At 45.6% G+C, this 15,133-nt stretch overlaps 1 protein-coding gene across 1 annotated transcript; it reads right to left on the bottom strand.

Annotated features, from left to right (window-relative positions):
• Nucleotides 1–64: 64 nt before the first annotated feature.
• Nucleotides 65–14,694, bottom strand: LOC106591554 (uncharacterized). The gene is made up of 13 exons (XM_014182772.3): nt 14,596–14,694; nt 12,236–12,340; nt 11,467–11,619; nt 11,114–11,221; nt 6,187–8,173; nt 5,496–5,549; nt 5,204–5,287; nt 4,008–4,923; nt 3,092–3,316; nt 2,838–2,910; nt 2,079–2,200; nt 1,383–1,534; nt 65–937 (listed from the first exon to the last, which is right to left on the bottom strand). The coding sequence occupies exons 1-13, from the start codon at nt 14,674–14,676 to the stop codon at nt 834–836; spliced, it is 4,164 nt and encodes a 1,387-aa protein (XP_014038247.3). The 5' UTR covers nt 14,677–14,694; the 3' UTR covers nt 65–833.
• Nucleotides 14,695–15,133: the final 439 nt, after the last annotated feature.

Raw genomic sequence — 15,133 nt, 5'->3', positions numbered from 1 at the left:
TGAGATATTCCTTCCTCTGTCAGTTCATGGATCCATCCAGTCAGGGCAATGGGATGCACACTAGTTCAGCATTACACAATAATAGTCTTTATTCATTCATAAAGAACATGTTCATAATTGGGAATAAAATGACTAAGGGAATCTCAACTTTTTAAACACTGTAACAGACGAGAGTAAAGCAAAGCTTGCAAATGCAATATTAGTGCAAACAAAGATATTTAAAGATCCTTCCTTTAAACATTTTTTTTGTATATATATATTTTTTTTTACAATATTCTAATAATTAACTTATGATTTTTTTTCTTAAAAATCTTTTTACTGCATCAACAAAGTTTTGCTAGCACAGTAAATAAAATAAGATGAGTTGATAAAAGTGAACCAATACAAGTTAAAACAACATTTCTATAATGTTAAAGTATGCACATGTGTATAGCTCTGAGGTAAGTCTTGCTAACTTGTTGGCTCAGTCCCAAATTAAAACCCATTCCCTTCTATAGAGGGCACTGCTTTGGAATCAGAGCCCTAAGATTAGTGCCCTCTATAGGGAATAGGGCGACATTTGGGACCTTTCTTAGGCAGCCTTCCCTGTAGCTCAGTTGGTAGAGCATGGTGTTTGCAACGCCAGGGTTGTGGGTTCGATTCCCACGGGGGAGCCAAGTACGAAAAAAAAAAATGTATGAAATGAAAAAAATGAAATGTATGCATTCACTACTGTAAGTCGCTCTGGATAAGAGCGTCTGCTAAATGACTAAAATGTAAAAAATGTAAATGTTTTCTCCTCTCCCATCATTCCTTTTTTCTTTCTTGGCTCCCTCTCTTCCTCCAGGACTCTGCTACCGCTTCAAGCCTTTCTGTGCCTGCTTCAATAGCGTGTCAAAGTCCAGCTCCTCCTCCTTACTTTTCGCTGGAGTGGAGTCCTCCTCTTCTCGCTTAGAATCTGGTGAAACAAACCAGTTCAGTTACCAATATGCTATGATTTCAACCACATTTACCCTGCAATTACATCTGCGACTCTGTGCATGTGACTTAATAAACTCATGTCATCTATTTCCCAAAAGGGGAAAGCCTTCGTCCGAGAGGCCGATACATTCTTAATAAACATAGGGCGCCATTGTGTGGCAGGTAGCCTAGTGTTTAGGAACGTTGGGCCAGTAACCGAAAGGTTGCTGGATCAAATCCCCCAGCTGACGAGGTAAAATCTGTTTTTCTGCTACTGAGCAAGGCAGTTAACCCACTGTTCCCCAGGCGCCGAATACGTGGATGTTGATTAAGGCAGCCCCCCACACCTCTCTGATTCAGAGGGGTTGGCTTAAATGTGGAAGACACATTTCAGTTGAAGGCATTCAGTTGAACAACTGGGGACCACCCTTAAAGGTTCTCACCTAGGTCGGCGTATGTAGATTTGCAGAACTGACGCCTGCCCCCGAAGCAGAGGTCAAAGGGCAGCTCGTCAGGTCTCCTCAGCTTGTAGCCGTTCTCGATGGCTGCGAACGCATCTTTCATGTTGTAGAACGTCACAAAGCCGTAGTGGTCACTATGGAAACAGAACACAGGTTAAGAAATTGTTATTTCCCAACCACTTGACATGGACAAAGGTAAGTTAGTAAGTTACCTGGTGAAATAAGTGTTCAATAAATAAAATGAAGTATGATTATATCTAAGGGGGCCGAGAGAGAGAGAGAGAGAGGTGAAGGGGGACAGAGAGAGAGAGCTGAGGGGGACAGAGAGAGAGAGAGAGAGAGAGAGGTGAAGGGGGACAGAGAGAGAAAGCTGAGGGGGACAGAGAGAGAGAGAGAGAGAGAGGGGTGAAGGGGGACAGAGAGAGAGAGGTGAAGGGGGACAGAGAGAGAGAGAGGTGAGGGGGGACAGAGAGAGAGAGGTGAAGGGGGACAGAGAGAGAGAGAGGTGAGGGGGACAGAGAGGGAGAGGTGAGGGGGACAGAGAGGGAGAGGTGAGGGGGCGAGAGGGAGAGGTGAGGGGGCGAGAAGGGGAAAGAGTACAGAGAGTCTAGAGAAGAAAGAGTTTAAAGACACTGATGCTAATGATCTCTTTTGATGCAGAGAGAAAGCAAGACTCACCCCATGTCTCTAAAGTGCAGGGTGCATTCCTCCACCTCTCCAAACAGAGAGAAGCGTTCTCTCAGCTCCGCGTGCATCATGGTCCTCTGGATGCGGCCCACGTACACCACCCTGCGCTCGTCCTGGCCACACAAAACAACGCACCAAGGGTTGTCACTATCCCAAGCCCTGCAGATTTCTACAAATGATCTTCTTAAAATCCGATTTTAAACCCAAACATTAAAGCTGAGATCTGCGAAAGGGGAAACGGTGTCATAAGTCTCTCCCAGGCACATCTGTTATGGTTTTGTTTTAGACAAGGAGATGAGCCTCCAGCAATGTAATTGAAATACATTGTAGTACATGCTGTTATATCACACATGCAGTGATGTCAGGGAATAAAAGTGCTTGTTGTTTGAAACATCTTTGTTATTGTAATATCACAAACGGACGAGGCAGTTACACCACAACTCATCCAACTTTCACCCTAACCACACTGCTAACCTTATTCCTGACCTAAATTGAAGACCAAAAAGCTCATTTTGGTGTCCAAAAATGTTTATGATATAGCCAATCTTCAATTTGCAGCTTGGCCATCTGGTGGGAACCGAAGAGGACAGTAGGCGACAATTTGGTCTCCAAATCAATCAGGAAGTAATGTCACGTTTACATTTAACATCTTAAAAAGTATACAAATATATTTAAAAAAATATATTTCTAAAATGTTAACAGCAAAAACAAGGTGTACCACGGTTTGTAAATGTACCACTCAGTACTCACTATGGCTTTTAGTTTTTGATTCCTCATATCTTGTTGTCTCTTTCGTTTCCTGGAGTCCCTGACGTTGTTGGAGCTGAAGGTTGGGGGAGAGGAGACAGCGAGGTGAGATGGACTACGGAAGACCAGTGTGGCTATAGTTTAAGCAGAGTCTAATACAATCATTCAGAACTCCTTTAATAATACACACCCCTAAAAACTTTTACTAAATACTTCTTAAAAAGTTATTTAAAAAATGTATTAATGCCATCACTGACCTGTAGCAGTCCCTCCACCTCTGGGCCCTGCTGTAGGCCAGTGTGGTGGGGGACCTGGACCTAGATCTGGAACCAGACTGAGTCCAGGACTTTGATGTGGACCGAGAGCGTTTCCAGGACTGTGGGTAGGGGAGCCGGTACCGGCAGGGAACCGGGGAACAGGAGACGGAGCTGGAGCAAGAGGACGAGGAGGAGGAGCTGCTTTCAGAACGCCTGGGACAGAACCTGGTGGGGGAGGAGAGGGATGGGGAGGAGAGGGATGGAGAGGGAGAGGAGAGGGATGGGGAGGGATGGGGAGGGATGGAGAGGGATGGGGAGGGAGGGAGAGGGAGGGATGGGGAGGGAGAGGGATGGGGAGGAGAGGGATGGGGAGGAGAGGGATGGGGAGGAGAGGGATGGGGAGGGACAGGGATGGGGAGGAGAGGGATGGGGAGGGAGAGGGATGGGGAGGGAGAGGGATTGGAGAAAGAGGAAGGAGAGGACGTGGGTTAAAGCAAGAAAATCCATTTTGGGGTGGTAAAAAGTTGTAAACTTAAATGACTAAAACCAGATGTAAAGTATGTAGAAGATATAATGGAGATATTTATTTTGAAGATCATCTTTGAGAACTAACAATCACCAAAATAAAATGTAGACAGTCAGAAGTTCAAATTCAAAAGATTTCAAGTCATTGATTGGTGGCTTATAACGTGTTTTTATGCTATGGCAAAATGTGTAAAACGGCAAAAAATTATCTATTTTTTATTTTTTATTCTGTCAGCCTCATGGCAAAATGTGTAGAATTGGAAGAAATTAGGTTTAAAACAGCAAAAGAAAGTGCCTTACCATTGGCCACACCCACTAACATGCCCCCCCTCCCCTCTCCCCAACTTCAATTCAAAAGCATTAACAGTCACCACACAGAACTTTAACCTACCTCTTTCGGGGTGGAGAGCGAGACCTGGATCGAGAGTAGGAGGATGAGGAAGATGATGATGAAGAAGGGGACCTAGAGCTAGAGTCCGAGCATGAAGACCTTGACCGATAGCGCCGGGACGACCTCCTACCTCTGGCAGGGGGACTGGGTGAAGGAGGGGAAGGGATGCAGGGGCTGGTTCTCTCTTCCTGTGTCTCCCCTCCAGTAATGGCGTCCGTCCTAAAGGGGGAGCTATCTGTAGATGGCGGAGCAGAGTCTGAGGGAAGTTCTGTCTCTGGAACAGTCCTGGAGTCCATTGGCTGCTGCTGGCGCAAATATTTCCCAGAGTTCTGCGTGCCAGGCACTGAGGAGGGGTTGGTGATTGGTTGGTGGTCGGGGAGTATCGTTTGTCTTTTGCTGCATAGCGTAGTAGTATTACTCCCTGGTTGATCCTGAGATAGACAGTAGTCGTGGTCCGAGGAGAAAGATACTGGTGTCTGGAACTCAGGGGGGGTGACAGGGGGCTTTGGGGGGAGGGGGTGGGCCTTTTTGGGTGGTAGAGGACGGGGGTCGATGATTTGGATGGCCTTGGGAGGGACAGGTTTGGGGGTTGCCGGTTGCTTCCTCTGAGGTGCGACAGGGGTAAGCGGTTTCCAGCGCGGCTGTGCAGGGGCCTGTTCCTGAGTGCTGAGAACATTCTGGGTGCTGAGAGGTTCCTGAGTATCACAACGTTCCGGAGCTCTGAGGGGTTCTGGAGCTCTGAGGGGTTCCGGAGCTCTGAGGGGTTCCGGAGCTCTGAGGGGTTCCGGAGCTCTGAGGGGTTCCGGAGCTCTGAGGGGTTCCGGAGTGTTGACAAGTTCTGGAAAGCCAGCGGGTTCTGGAAGACAGAGTTTTTCTTGGGTGCTGAGGAGATGGGCACCCAGCAGTGTCAGCATCCCTGGAAAGAAAGCAACGAACCAGATGATGAACTGAAGTTCTGTTCTAAAGCATGAGAATAACCACAGCAAAGTCCTCTGAGCAACTGTGTGGACTAAACTAGAAATTAAGTCGAAGAACAGGTTCATCCCAACTGGCGCCCTATTCCCTTTATAGTGCACTACTTTTGACCAGTGCCCATATATGGCTCTGGTCAAAAGTAGTGCACTAAGGAGGTAATAGGGTGCAAGTCTCCAGGCTGAGTCCTTCTGCTTAATAGAAAGGACCTTCCTTTAACTCACCTTCAGTGTTGTTGCTCAGCGCTTCATCTCTAACAGGGCTCCTATCTGGACTGCCTTCAGGTTCACTCTCAGTCTCCTCTTTGGCTGTGGGAAGAGACACAGCCATGAGGGAGGAAAGGTCAGGGGTTGAATCTTAAGTAGGAGTGCTGATTTAGGATCTGTTGTGCCTTTTTCCATCACCATGTTTAAGATGACAAGGACAGGGGTAGCTGGGATGTATGCATCAACCAAATCAATACATCTTACTGCAAATCCCAGAGAGTTAACAAAACCCCACTGATCCCTCACTCACCTTGTGTCTCCTCAAACCGCTCCAGAAGGCTGGTCAGATCTGTGGCTTCGATTCCTGCAACGTGACCAAGAGAAATCAGTTTCTGAATGCAGCGACAGTAGCAGTTCATCAAGGTGAACTTTCTGCTGGTCTAGTGTTCTAAGCCGCTTCCTCCGGAACACATATACCGCTGCAGCATGGGTTCCGGTCCAGACCCCTGCTATTTCAGCAACTCTCCTCACTTTTTCCTCTCCATCTTTCCTATCTGAAAAATATGAGTGGGACTGCCCTACTCCTTACAAAATAAATACATAAATATAAAAATGTTCTGAAAAGCAGTCGTCAATCTAGTATATGTTTAAAGCTTTGATTCCTTCGCTGGACATGGAGACAATCTCTTTCTGAATGGGTCTTAGAAAGAATGACACAGGATATCAAAGTAATCACAAATGATACATTTTTGTTAATTTCACATCAGATCTAACTAAATCACAAATCATCCACTTTTAGCTCTAGCTTAATTAGCTTTATCTGAAGAAATACATACTCAGGGTAGTTTCCCCTAGGTACAGATCTAGGATCAGATTCCACTCCCCCAATCCTAACCTTAACCTGTAGTAAGTAAAATGATAAAAAGACCCAAAATCAGAGTCAACTTCACCCTACACCAAAATATATTGTTTATGTGTGTGTTATGGCTCATCTGGCTTACCTGTGCCGCAGGTGGGGGTCTGTATGCAGGTGTTACTCTCTGGAGAGGTGGACAGTTGGACATGGGGGAGGTTCCCAAGCGCTACCCGCTTTGCCCTCTCCATCTCTGGGTAAGGAGCAACAACAGCATGGGTGGGTGGATGGACTGAGGGTCTGGAGGATGGACTTGCCATTACTGATGCACTTGGGGAAAACTTGGACCCTTCTGGTACGGTCTCGATCCCTTTCCTTTGGCTGAGAGAGCGAGGCTGATGCCCTTGTTTCATGGTCTCTGCAGTGTTTTGGGTGTGAAGTGCTTTCCGCAATGGTTGTTTTGTGGAGAACCTCCGCTGGATCTCAAGGAGGAGACTGGTGCTCTTCAGGCTTGGATCCCGGTTGCAGAACACCATTTTGGGCTTGGGCGCCGGAGACTCCTGGGTGGTGGACAGAGGTAGAGATTGTTCCTGTTCCTGCTTCTCCTGGTTGGTCCCATGGCTCCTATCAAATCCATCCAAAGATGGACGGGTTCCTGGTAGTGGGACCAGGACAGGGTTTGGGGGGTCGCTACTGATCGCAACAGCACTCTTTTCTGGGCTAGTCCTGTTCTGGCCCAGACCCGCCACTGAGTTGGAGTTCAGGTTGGGACTTGGTAAGGGACTAGCAGGAGAGATGGTCTCAGTCCAAATAGGCTTTAATACACCAACATAATTAGCAGATTTAGCTTCCATTGAGTTGCGTTTGGGCTTTAAAGCTGAGCTGGCAGGAGAAGTCTTAGTCCCACTTCTTACAGGCTTTGATCCATTGATGCCAATGCCTTTACCAGGTTTACTGGGACAAGCAGGAGAGACAATCTTTGTCCTAGTCTTAGATATAGGCTTGAATCCACTGACATCATCCCCTGTTTTACTTCCTATGTAATGATGTGTGGTCGTTGGTCCCCAAACATTATATTTAGGTCCTTGCAAATAGGGTATAGGAGGCAACTCCTTGGGGGTTTCAGGTAGAGAGGGCCATTTGGTGGTGTAATTCTCAGGTTTCACCACCAGGGGTAGTCTTTTCTGCTGGCGCAGCAGGCGGTACTGCTGAAGACTGAGGGCCGGTCTGGGCTTGGACTCGCCTTGCTGTGGTGGAGGCTCCGAAAACGACTTATCTCCGGTCCTTTCAGGTAAGTCAGTTTCAACCGGATGTTGGTTGTCCTTTGAAGATGCTGCTGAAGACTCTGGAGAGGGTGTTGTGAGGGAAATGGTCGTTGTTTTGGTGTTGACGTCAAAAATGGGGATTTGGCTGGTGAGCTCGCTCAAGTCCGGGAGCACGTTTAAGTCAAGTTCGTCTGTTTCTGGTAGCTCGTAGGATGTCACCAGGACAGGTCCGAAGCTCACTCTTTTTTTGTTCTTGGTCTTCTGGCCTTCTTTGGGCCCATCCCACTTCACAAGTAGACTTTTTAGTTGCTTCACTTCTTCACCTTTACTTCCCTGTTCTCCATCCCCCTCTTTCTCATCCTTCATCCCTCCTCCCGAGGGACACTCGTCATCTGATCCGTCCACATCAATTTCCTCGTCGCTCTCTTCCGAACCAGGCTTCGTATACCTCCACACCTCGCCCTCAAGGGGTACTCTCTGGTCCGCGCTCCATTCCCCCAGGGAGGAGGCCTCCTGCCTGGATGTGCCGATCCAGTCCTTCCCCTCCTCATCCAGGCACACCCTCAGGCAGTAGGGGTGCATGAGTTTCACCAGGTCCACCAGGGACACTGTAGAGGAGTAGCCATGGTCCTTCTCTACAGAGTTCAGCGCTCTCACTTCTGATTGGTCGAGGGAGAGTTCTCCCGAGTCCTGATTGGTCAGATTGAAGCCCCGAGGCGGACTGTGAATGTGGACCTTGCCGCCCTCCTCCTCTTCTGTATCACTCCTTTCCTCCTCCTCTCCATCGCTCCTCTGTATGGATGTGGAAGAGCCCTGGGCTCTGGGAGTTAGCCTAGCCCTCCTGGGTCTGTCAGTAATGACTGTCTCAACCTGTAAAGAAGAATGACGTCAAGACTGTTACTCCAGCAGAGCTAGCTATGCTCATAATCATGCTGGCTATGTCTCGATTTTTATTTATTTTGAATAAAGATATCATTCTCTATATTATTTTTCATGACAAACTCAATCCCATAGTGTAGTACACTAATATTCTTTGTATATGATTTACAAACTATGACACAACCCAATCCCATACAAATGTCAAATTCCTTATGCTAGGCATTTTATTTATTATTATTTAGTACATTAAAAGCAATGTAAATTTTTAACTGTTTTTCTTATTTGAAACCAAACAAGTTACTCCAGTGCAGGGCTCTTCCTATGGTACTCATAACTTGAATGTGCCTCGAGAGGAATCTTTATGTTGCATAGAAATAGATAATTCTACAATGGGGTTGTCAGATTTTTCTATTCGTAACTCGTTTTGTTTGCAGAGGAAAAGTAAATGTTGACTGTTCCAGCATCTTCAAAGTGCGCCTCAACAGAAATAAAAAAAAATTGCTTGACGGCCAATGTTCCCTCTAAGGTGCGCGCGTGCGTGGGGGCCCAGCTCGCCTCGGACTGCCACACAGATTAAATATCAGCCCGCGCAGAGAAGCACGAGATTGAACTTCACTTGACTTTCTAGAGTTTTCCCCGTTAGTTAACACTATCAACGTTTCCCTCTACTGTGGGAATTGTGTTAGAATCAATGCAATATGATCTACTTTCAATGTAACATACAGAAACAAAACCAACTACGCAAGACTTCGTATGCAAAACTAACTGTGCAAGAGATTTTGTTGTAGGCAGAACGCATCGGAGTAGGATTCTATTGCATTGACATGCACCACTACACAGACCAGTGCACCATAACCAATCAGAGCCGTAGTAGGCCTATATGAAAATAGCCATTCCCACATATAGATCCTATATGGCCACTGGACAGCATGCGCTTGTTTTGAGATCAAAGTGAGAGCTGCATGTATCCACCTGTGCACATTTGTTCATATCCTTTGCTAGTTAGTGAGTTACTAGCCCAGTTATAGATACGTTTTAGTCAGCAATGGGGGAGTGGTTGCTTCCTACAAGAGCACAACACGTTTGTATTTCTAGACATCTTTGAAAAGCCAGTCAGGTAAAGAAGGGGCAGTGTTGTCTTAAAGGGGCAGTGTTGTATGTGTTGTATTTTGAGACAGGCTTGAATAAGCTAAGTAGCCAATAGGCAGAGGGTAGCATCATTTGTCTGATTCTCTGTAATAATGGTATGGGAATAACAATGCATTTATTTTTGTAAAGTGGTTTCTTGCATTGAACAACATTTTTCAATCACCTCCTTGTATGAAGGAGAAGTGGATCAACAGGTTCATGTCAAGCCCTACATGTTTTTTCCCCAAAAAGTCTCATGGATGTAGGCCTATATTGAACACCACACATTGGCTGTAGGCTGAATGACTGAACAGCTATTTCCATGTTCAAATGTTATGGGATGCATTTGTCTCCCTTGTTTTTGATGGTAGGCCTACATGATGATCAAATGGCCACAGTAGCCTACTAACTAACGTAACACTGGTACAGCCTCAGTGGTCACAATAAACACGCGCCGGAAGTTGCACTGAATTTTCACAATGTTCAAGTTTGCAGTCAGCAGACCTGAAATTTACTCAGTGACGGAAAAAAGCGAAGCGCCACAGCTAATTGACTGTTCTGCAACAGAAACGGTTTACTCCAAATGGAAAAACGTTTTGCAATAAAATCGAGTTTCTATTGGAAAAATTCAAGTAGGACCCTCCCAGTTTCATTATGTTTGCTTCTTAAACAGTAAACGGTTTCCGTTGCAAGACTTAATAAATACACCCCAGGTTAGTTACAAATAGGGTTAGAGTGAAAACCTACAGGAGGATAGCTTCCAGGAACAGGGTTGGAGTGAGATCCTACAGGAGGATAGCTTCCAGGAACATGGTTGGAGTGAAAACCTACAGGAGGTTAGCTTCCAAGAACAGGGTTGGAGTGAAAACCTACAGGAGGTTAGCTTCCAAGAACAGGGTTGGAGTGAAAACCTACAGGAGGTTAGCTTCCAAGAACAGGGTTGGAGTGAAAACCTACAGGAGGATAGCTTCCAGGAACAGGGTTGGAGTGAGATCCTACAGGAGGATAGCTTCCAGGAACATGGTTGGAGTGAAAACCTACAGGAGGTTAGCTTCCAAGAACAGGGTTGGAGTGAAAACCTACAGGAGGTTAGCTTCCAAGAACAGGGTTGGAGTGAAAACCTACAGGAGGTTAGCTTCCAAGAACAGGGTTGGAGTGAAAACCTACAGGAGGATAGCTTCCAGGAACAGGGTTGGAGTGAGATCCTACAGGAGGATAGCTTCCAGGAACATGGTTGGAGTGAAAACCTACAGGAGGTTAGCTTCCAAGAACAGGGTTGGAGTGAAAACCTACAGGAGGTTAGCTTCCAAGAACAGGGTTGGAGTGAAAACCTACAGGAGGTTAGCTTCCAAGAACAGGGTTGGAGTGAAAACCTACAGGAGGATAGCTTCCAGGAACAGGGTTGGAGTGAAAACCAACAGGAGGATAGCTTCCAGGAACAGGGTTGGAGTGAAAACCTACAGGAGGATAGCTTCCAGGAACAGGGTTGGAGTGAAAACCTACAGGAGGATAGCTTCCAGGAACAGGGTTGGAGTGAAAACCAACAGGAGGATAGCTTCCAGGAACAGGGTTGGAGTGAAAACCTACAGGAGGATAGCTTCCAGGAACAGGGTTGGAGTGAAAACCTACAGGAGGTTAGCTTCCAGGAACAGGGTTGGAGAGCACTCTTCTGGTGGTTCTTTTATCATTGAAATTACCTATGTAAACCTAGATTAACGGGTGGGATTACCAGTAGTACGGCTAATCTTAAATCTGACACACACACACGGACTTCCATAAAACAGAAAGGGATGAGGTTTCTACCTTTCCAACAGAGGAAGAGGGGGATGAAGATGAAGAGGGGGTCTTTATGGAACGAAAGACTGCTTCTTTATCAGGTGGAGACCGTGTTAAACTCAGCAGCCGCCTCAACTGGAGAAACACATCAAACAGGAGAAATACAGTAATTACAAAACAACAATCACATCCTCCCACAGACACCATTTTCACCATGACTTCCAGATAAAACCAAAATAAAAGCAGTACCCCTGATTCTCATCAAATCAAGAACACCTGGGACTGTATTCACACAGCGTCTCAGAGTAGGACAGCTGGTTACTCTTAATTCTCAACTGATTCTGAATCACACACACAGACCCAGACTTGGTTTTACCCACCGGGGAGTTGTCCCGTAGCCTCTGGTCAGAGAAGAGCCCAGTGTCAGGCAGGGTGTCAAAGGGAGACAGGGTCTCATCGTCAACACTGTCCAGTATCTCTGTTAGAGCTGTCAACAACGTGGACTCACTCTCCTCATCCAGTCTGCTCCTAGTCTGAAAAACAAATGGCATTCATTTCTGAAATAAATTGAATGAATTAAAAATAATACAAATAGCATCTCTCATTTCTGTTTCTAATTGGACAAGTTAATGTAAACCAGGAGTTGTTCTGCACACGACTCCAAATTGACAGTAGAAAATGCAGGGGACACCACTTGGAAACATGATATTCCCTAGTTAACGCTGTGTGTTGATATTTACTCAGCTTTAGGTCCCGCAGGCTGTCCCAACTCATAATAATGAGTTAGTTGACACTAAAAGGTTGTACTCTGTACCCATTTGAACATTCAAAAAAATCTTAATTTGTTTGATAAGAACACATTTTCTCAGGGGACCCCAGAATGGGTCCCGACCTGAAGTTTGGGAACCACTGATGTAGAACCTGTCTCGGATGGGAACAGGGTCTACATCAGGGGCGTATTCATTACGGAAACCGTTTAAGACCCAAACGGTAGCAGACAACAAAATTTGAGTTTCTATTGGACAAATTCAGGTAGTTCTCTCCCCGTTTCATTTGCCTTCTTTTAAGAAACGTTTTACAACAGAATCAGCGTAATGAATACGCCCCAGTATATCTGAATGTTGGCCAACATTGTGTCCTGATACTGACCTCTGCAGCTACGGCGGAGTCTTCAAACATAGCCAGGATGGAAGGGTCCAGGCAGGAGTGAGTGTCCATTTCCAGATCACTGACTTCCCCTTTACCCAGGACAGCCTGTAACAAGCAACAAGATCAGAAAGGGAGAACAAGTTCAATCACGAGTCAGGCAAATAGGCTGCCCAATTATTGGAAAAAGATCTGATCTGATTGGTCAAAAGAGCAAGCAAAAATATCTGAATTGGGCCTCCTGTGTAAACGCAGCCTACAGAAACAGTTGCTCGATCATAAGTCTCTTTGTGATTCCCCGCATCCCATCTCCTCGTCTCTTTCCCAACCGTAGTGGAGGAGAAGGTCAAGTCCCTCCCTTCTGACATTCTTCTTTAATGTATTTACAGAAAGTGGCAAAGAGGAAGGATGGGGGGAATTAAGGAAAGATTGAGAAAGTTAACACATTTCTACTAAAAGACACTTGAGCAACATAACTCAAAGGGCAGTCTGAATACAATAAAACAAGCTGCTAGTCATCAGCGTTTGAGAGGCTGCGTTTGTATGCTTCCTCCCATCAGAATGAGTGTGTGTGCATGCCATGTTTTCAGACTGTTGAAGAGCAGAGCCCTGTGGCAGGGGCGGAGGGAAATGTTCACAGTCATTCCCACACTTCAGTTTGATTTATCCAACGAGGTGTAAAAACAGCAGCACAAAGTGTCTGGCATCATAAGGACATGCGTTGTCTTGTCATAAAAAGTGACAGTTAGCCCATAGCACACTAGTCGGCACTCTCACTCCTTGACAACAACGGCCCCTCCCTGGGTGTGGTGGTGGTTGTTGCTGGAACACTGTCTGTCTATAATATGATTATAGGACTACGTCCGAAAAGACACCCTATTCCCAAATGCAGTGCACTACTTATGACCAGGACTTATAGATCCAAATGGATCTTTCTTGAGAAACGTGATAGTCACAAGCTGCATCCCATTACATATGAAGTGCAGTGCACTACTTTTGACCAAGGCCCATAGGTCTCTGGTCAAAAGTAGTGCACTATAGGGAGTAGGGTGCCATTTGGGAGAGTTTCCAGTCAGTGTTCTTTTCTCAGTGTCACCCAACCAATAAGTGTGTGGGAGATGAGATCCGACAGCGAACAGTAACAATGGGAGCATTGTAAAATGTTCAGACTGGGGAAAACAGAAAAGCGTAGCGTAACGTTGTTTTTTATTTAGCCTTTATTTATTATTGAGCCCGTTCCAACTGGCACCCTATTCCTTATATAGTACACTACTTTGGACCAGAGCCCATATGGTCCCTATCTACTAATCCCTCATTACCTCTCAGGAAATATAAATTATTTTAATTGAGCGGGGATAGTACAGTACTACAAAGACGTGGACAGCGTTGAAATAGGCCATTGTCGGCTACTAGGTGCTTGACACTCACTCCTATTAACGTCAATGTTAGTCCTATACAATCACACTAGCTACAACTCTGTTTATCATGAATGTTTCCCACAAAAGTAGAGCGGCTATAGCTAGTTCAGCAAAACAAGACCCTGGGTGTGAGACCAGTGTTGACAGGTGTGAATGATATATGGAGAATGTTTACTGAAATGGGTGGTACGCAAAGGCAATTGAAATGCAACGATATAAAAACGAGTAAAATAAGGGTGCATTGTTGCGGAATTAGATGTACTTCTGTATGAGCCCATGGTTGACATAGGTAGCATGCCCAACACTTGGACCGTAACAGTTCCAACATTACAAAAGTAATGTGTCCCTGTCTGAATATGTATGGCACAGTGAGTGTGTGTACGTTCCAGCACGTTGCTAAATATGCATATCGGCAGCCACGTGAATACAGAATATTCGAAAGAATAAACTCAACAATTGAATCTTATCATTTGCTTTTGATTGACGCCAACCGACATTCATTGTTGCCAGCTTCCGCATACCCAACACGACCAGTCTTTATAAGGTGTGCGAGTCCAGCAACTACGAACGTTAGCAGCAGACAGAACATCGCTTTTTCCGAGAAGAGAAGAAACTTGGCTGACTCCTTACTTAATTGTAACACATTCAATTTACTGTCACGGCAACTTAGACAGGTATTACTTTGCAGAAAGCCAATAAAATGCCGAACTAAATCGTGAAATAACGGAGACAACATAGTTGGCTACTTGTGTCACCAGCAGTTATTTTCCCATGCCACCATGCGATTCGCAGCTAACGTTAGCTACTACTAGCCTTTCACATCCACGTGTAGGCACCGCGTGCTGGTTTGCTATGTTTTGTGTATGAAAAAGGCCAAAGACAAGTGGTACAAGTCATTTTTATTTGGCCACATGTATGCAGAAAAATGATGTATCAAAGCCGTACCTCATTGAATGTGTTTGCGGTCAGAAAGTCCGTGTTGCCGGTGAGTATACGCTCATCTTTTCTACGCCACTGCGCCGCCATTTTACAGATCCTCACATGGCTTCGTTCAGCTATAGCTAGGAGCGTTGCCATTGGTCAGCGCACAGACACGTGGTCACCAGAACACGGAATTTGCCGGTAAACGCAGATCTGGGATCAATGTATCTTGCTCAAATCATAACCAAGTACTGTTTTGCAATAAGCGCAAAACTGACCGGAAATCAGATCGTCATCCGATTCGCTTTGGCCTCTGCAGAAAGCTCCAAATTAAATATCTTTGATATGTCAAATGCTATTGCTGTCATGCACCTGCACAGTAGTTATCTTAATCATGTCAAAGTCAACGCATGTGTCATATTGCCTGAAACGAAGAACGGATTTTATACCTGTCAAATAAATGTTTTCTAGTTTTATGCCTACCCAACTGCAACGCCAGAGTGGCAGTTTGAAGTTTGACTCAAATACAAAAAATAATTTATATAGCTGAGTCAAATCTGAT

Source organism: Salmo salar, chromosome 02 (assembly GCF_965601325.2).
Source record: "Salmo salar chromosome 02, fSalSal1, whole genome shotgun sequence".
NCBI lineage: Eukaryota > Metazoa > Chordata > Actinopteri > Salmoniformes > Salmonidae > Salmo > Salmo salar.
The sequence above is the reverse complement of the archived record's forward strand: the minus strand, read 5'-3'. Positions and strand labels throughout refer to the sequence as shown.

Excerpts from the sequence above, each read along its gene's own strand:
- LOC106591554 (XM_014182772.3), bottom strand. The coding sequence starts at position 14,676 with ATGGCGGCGCAGTGGCGTAGAAAAGATGAGCGTATACTCACCGGCAAC. Across the intron at positions 8,174-11,113 it reads CCTCTTCCTCTGTTGGAAAG|GTTGAGACAGTCATTACTGA; the intron begins GTAGAAACCTCA and ends TCTTCTTTACAG. Across the intron at positions 938-1,382 it reads ATCTACATACGCCGACCTAG|ATTCTAAGCGAGAAGAGGAG; the intron begins GTGAGAACCTTT and ends TTGTTTCACCAG.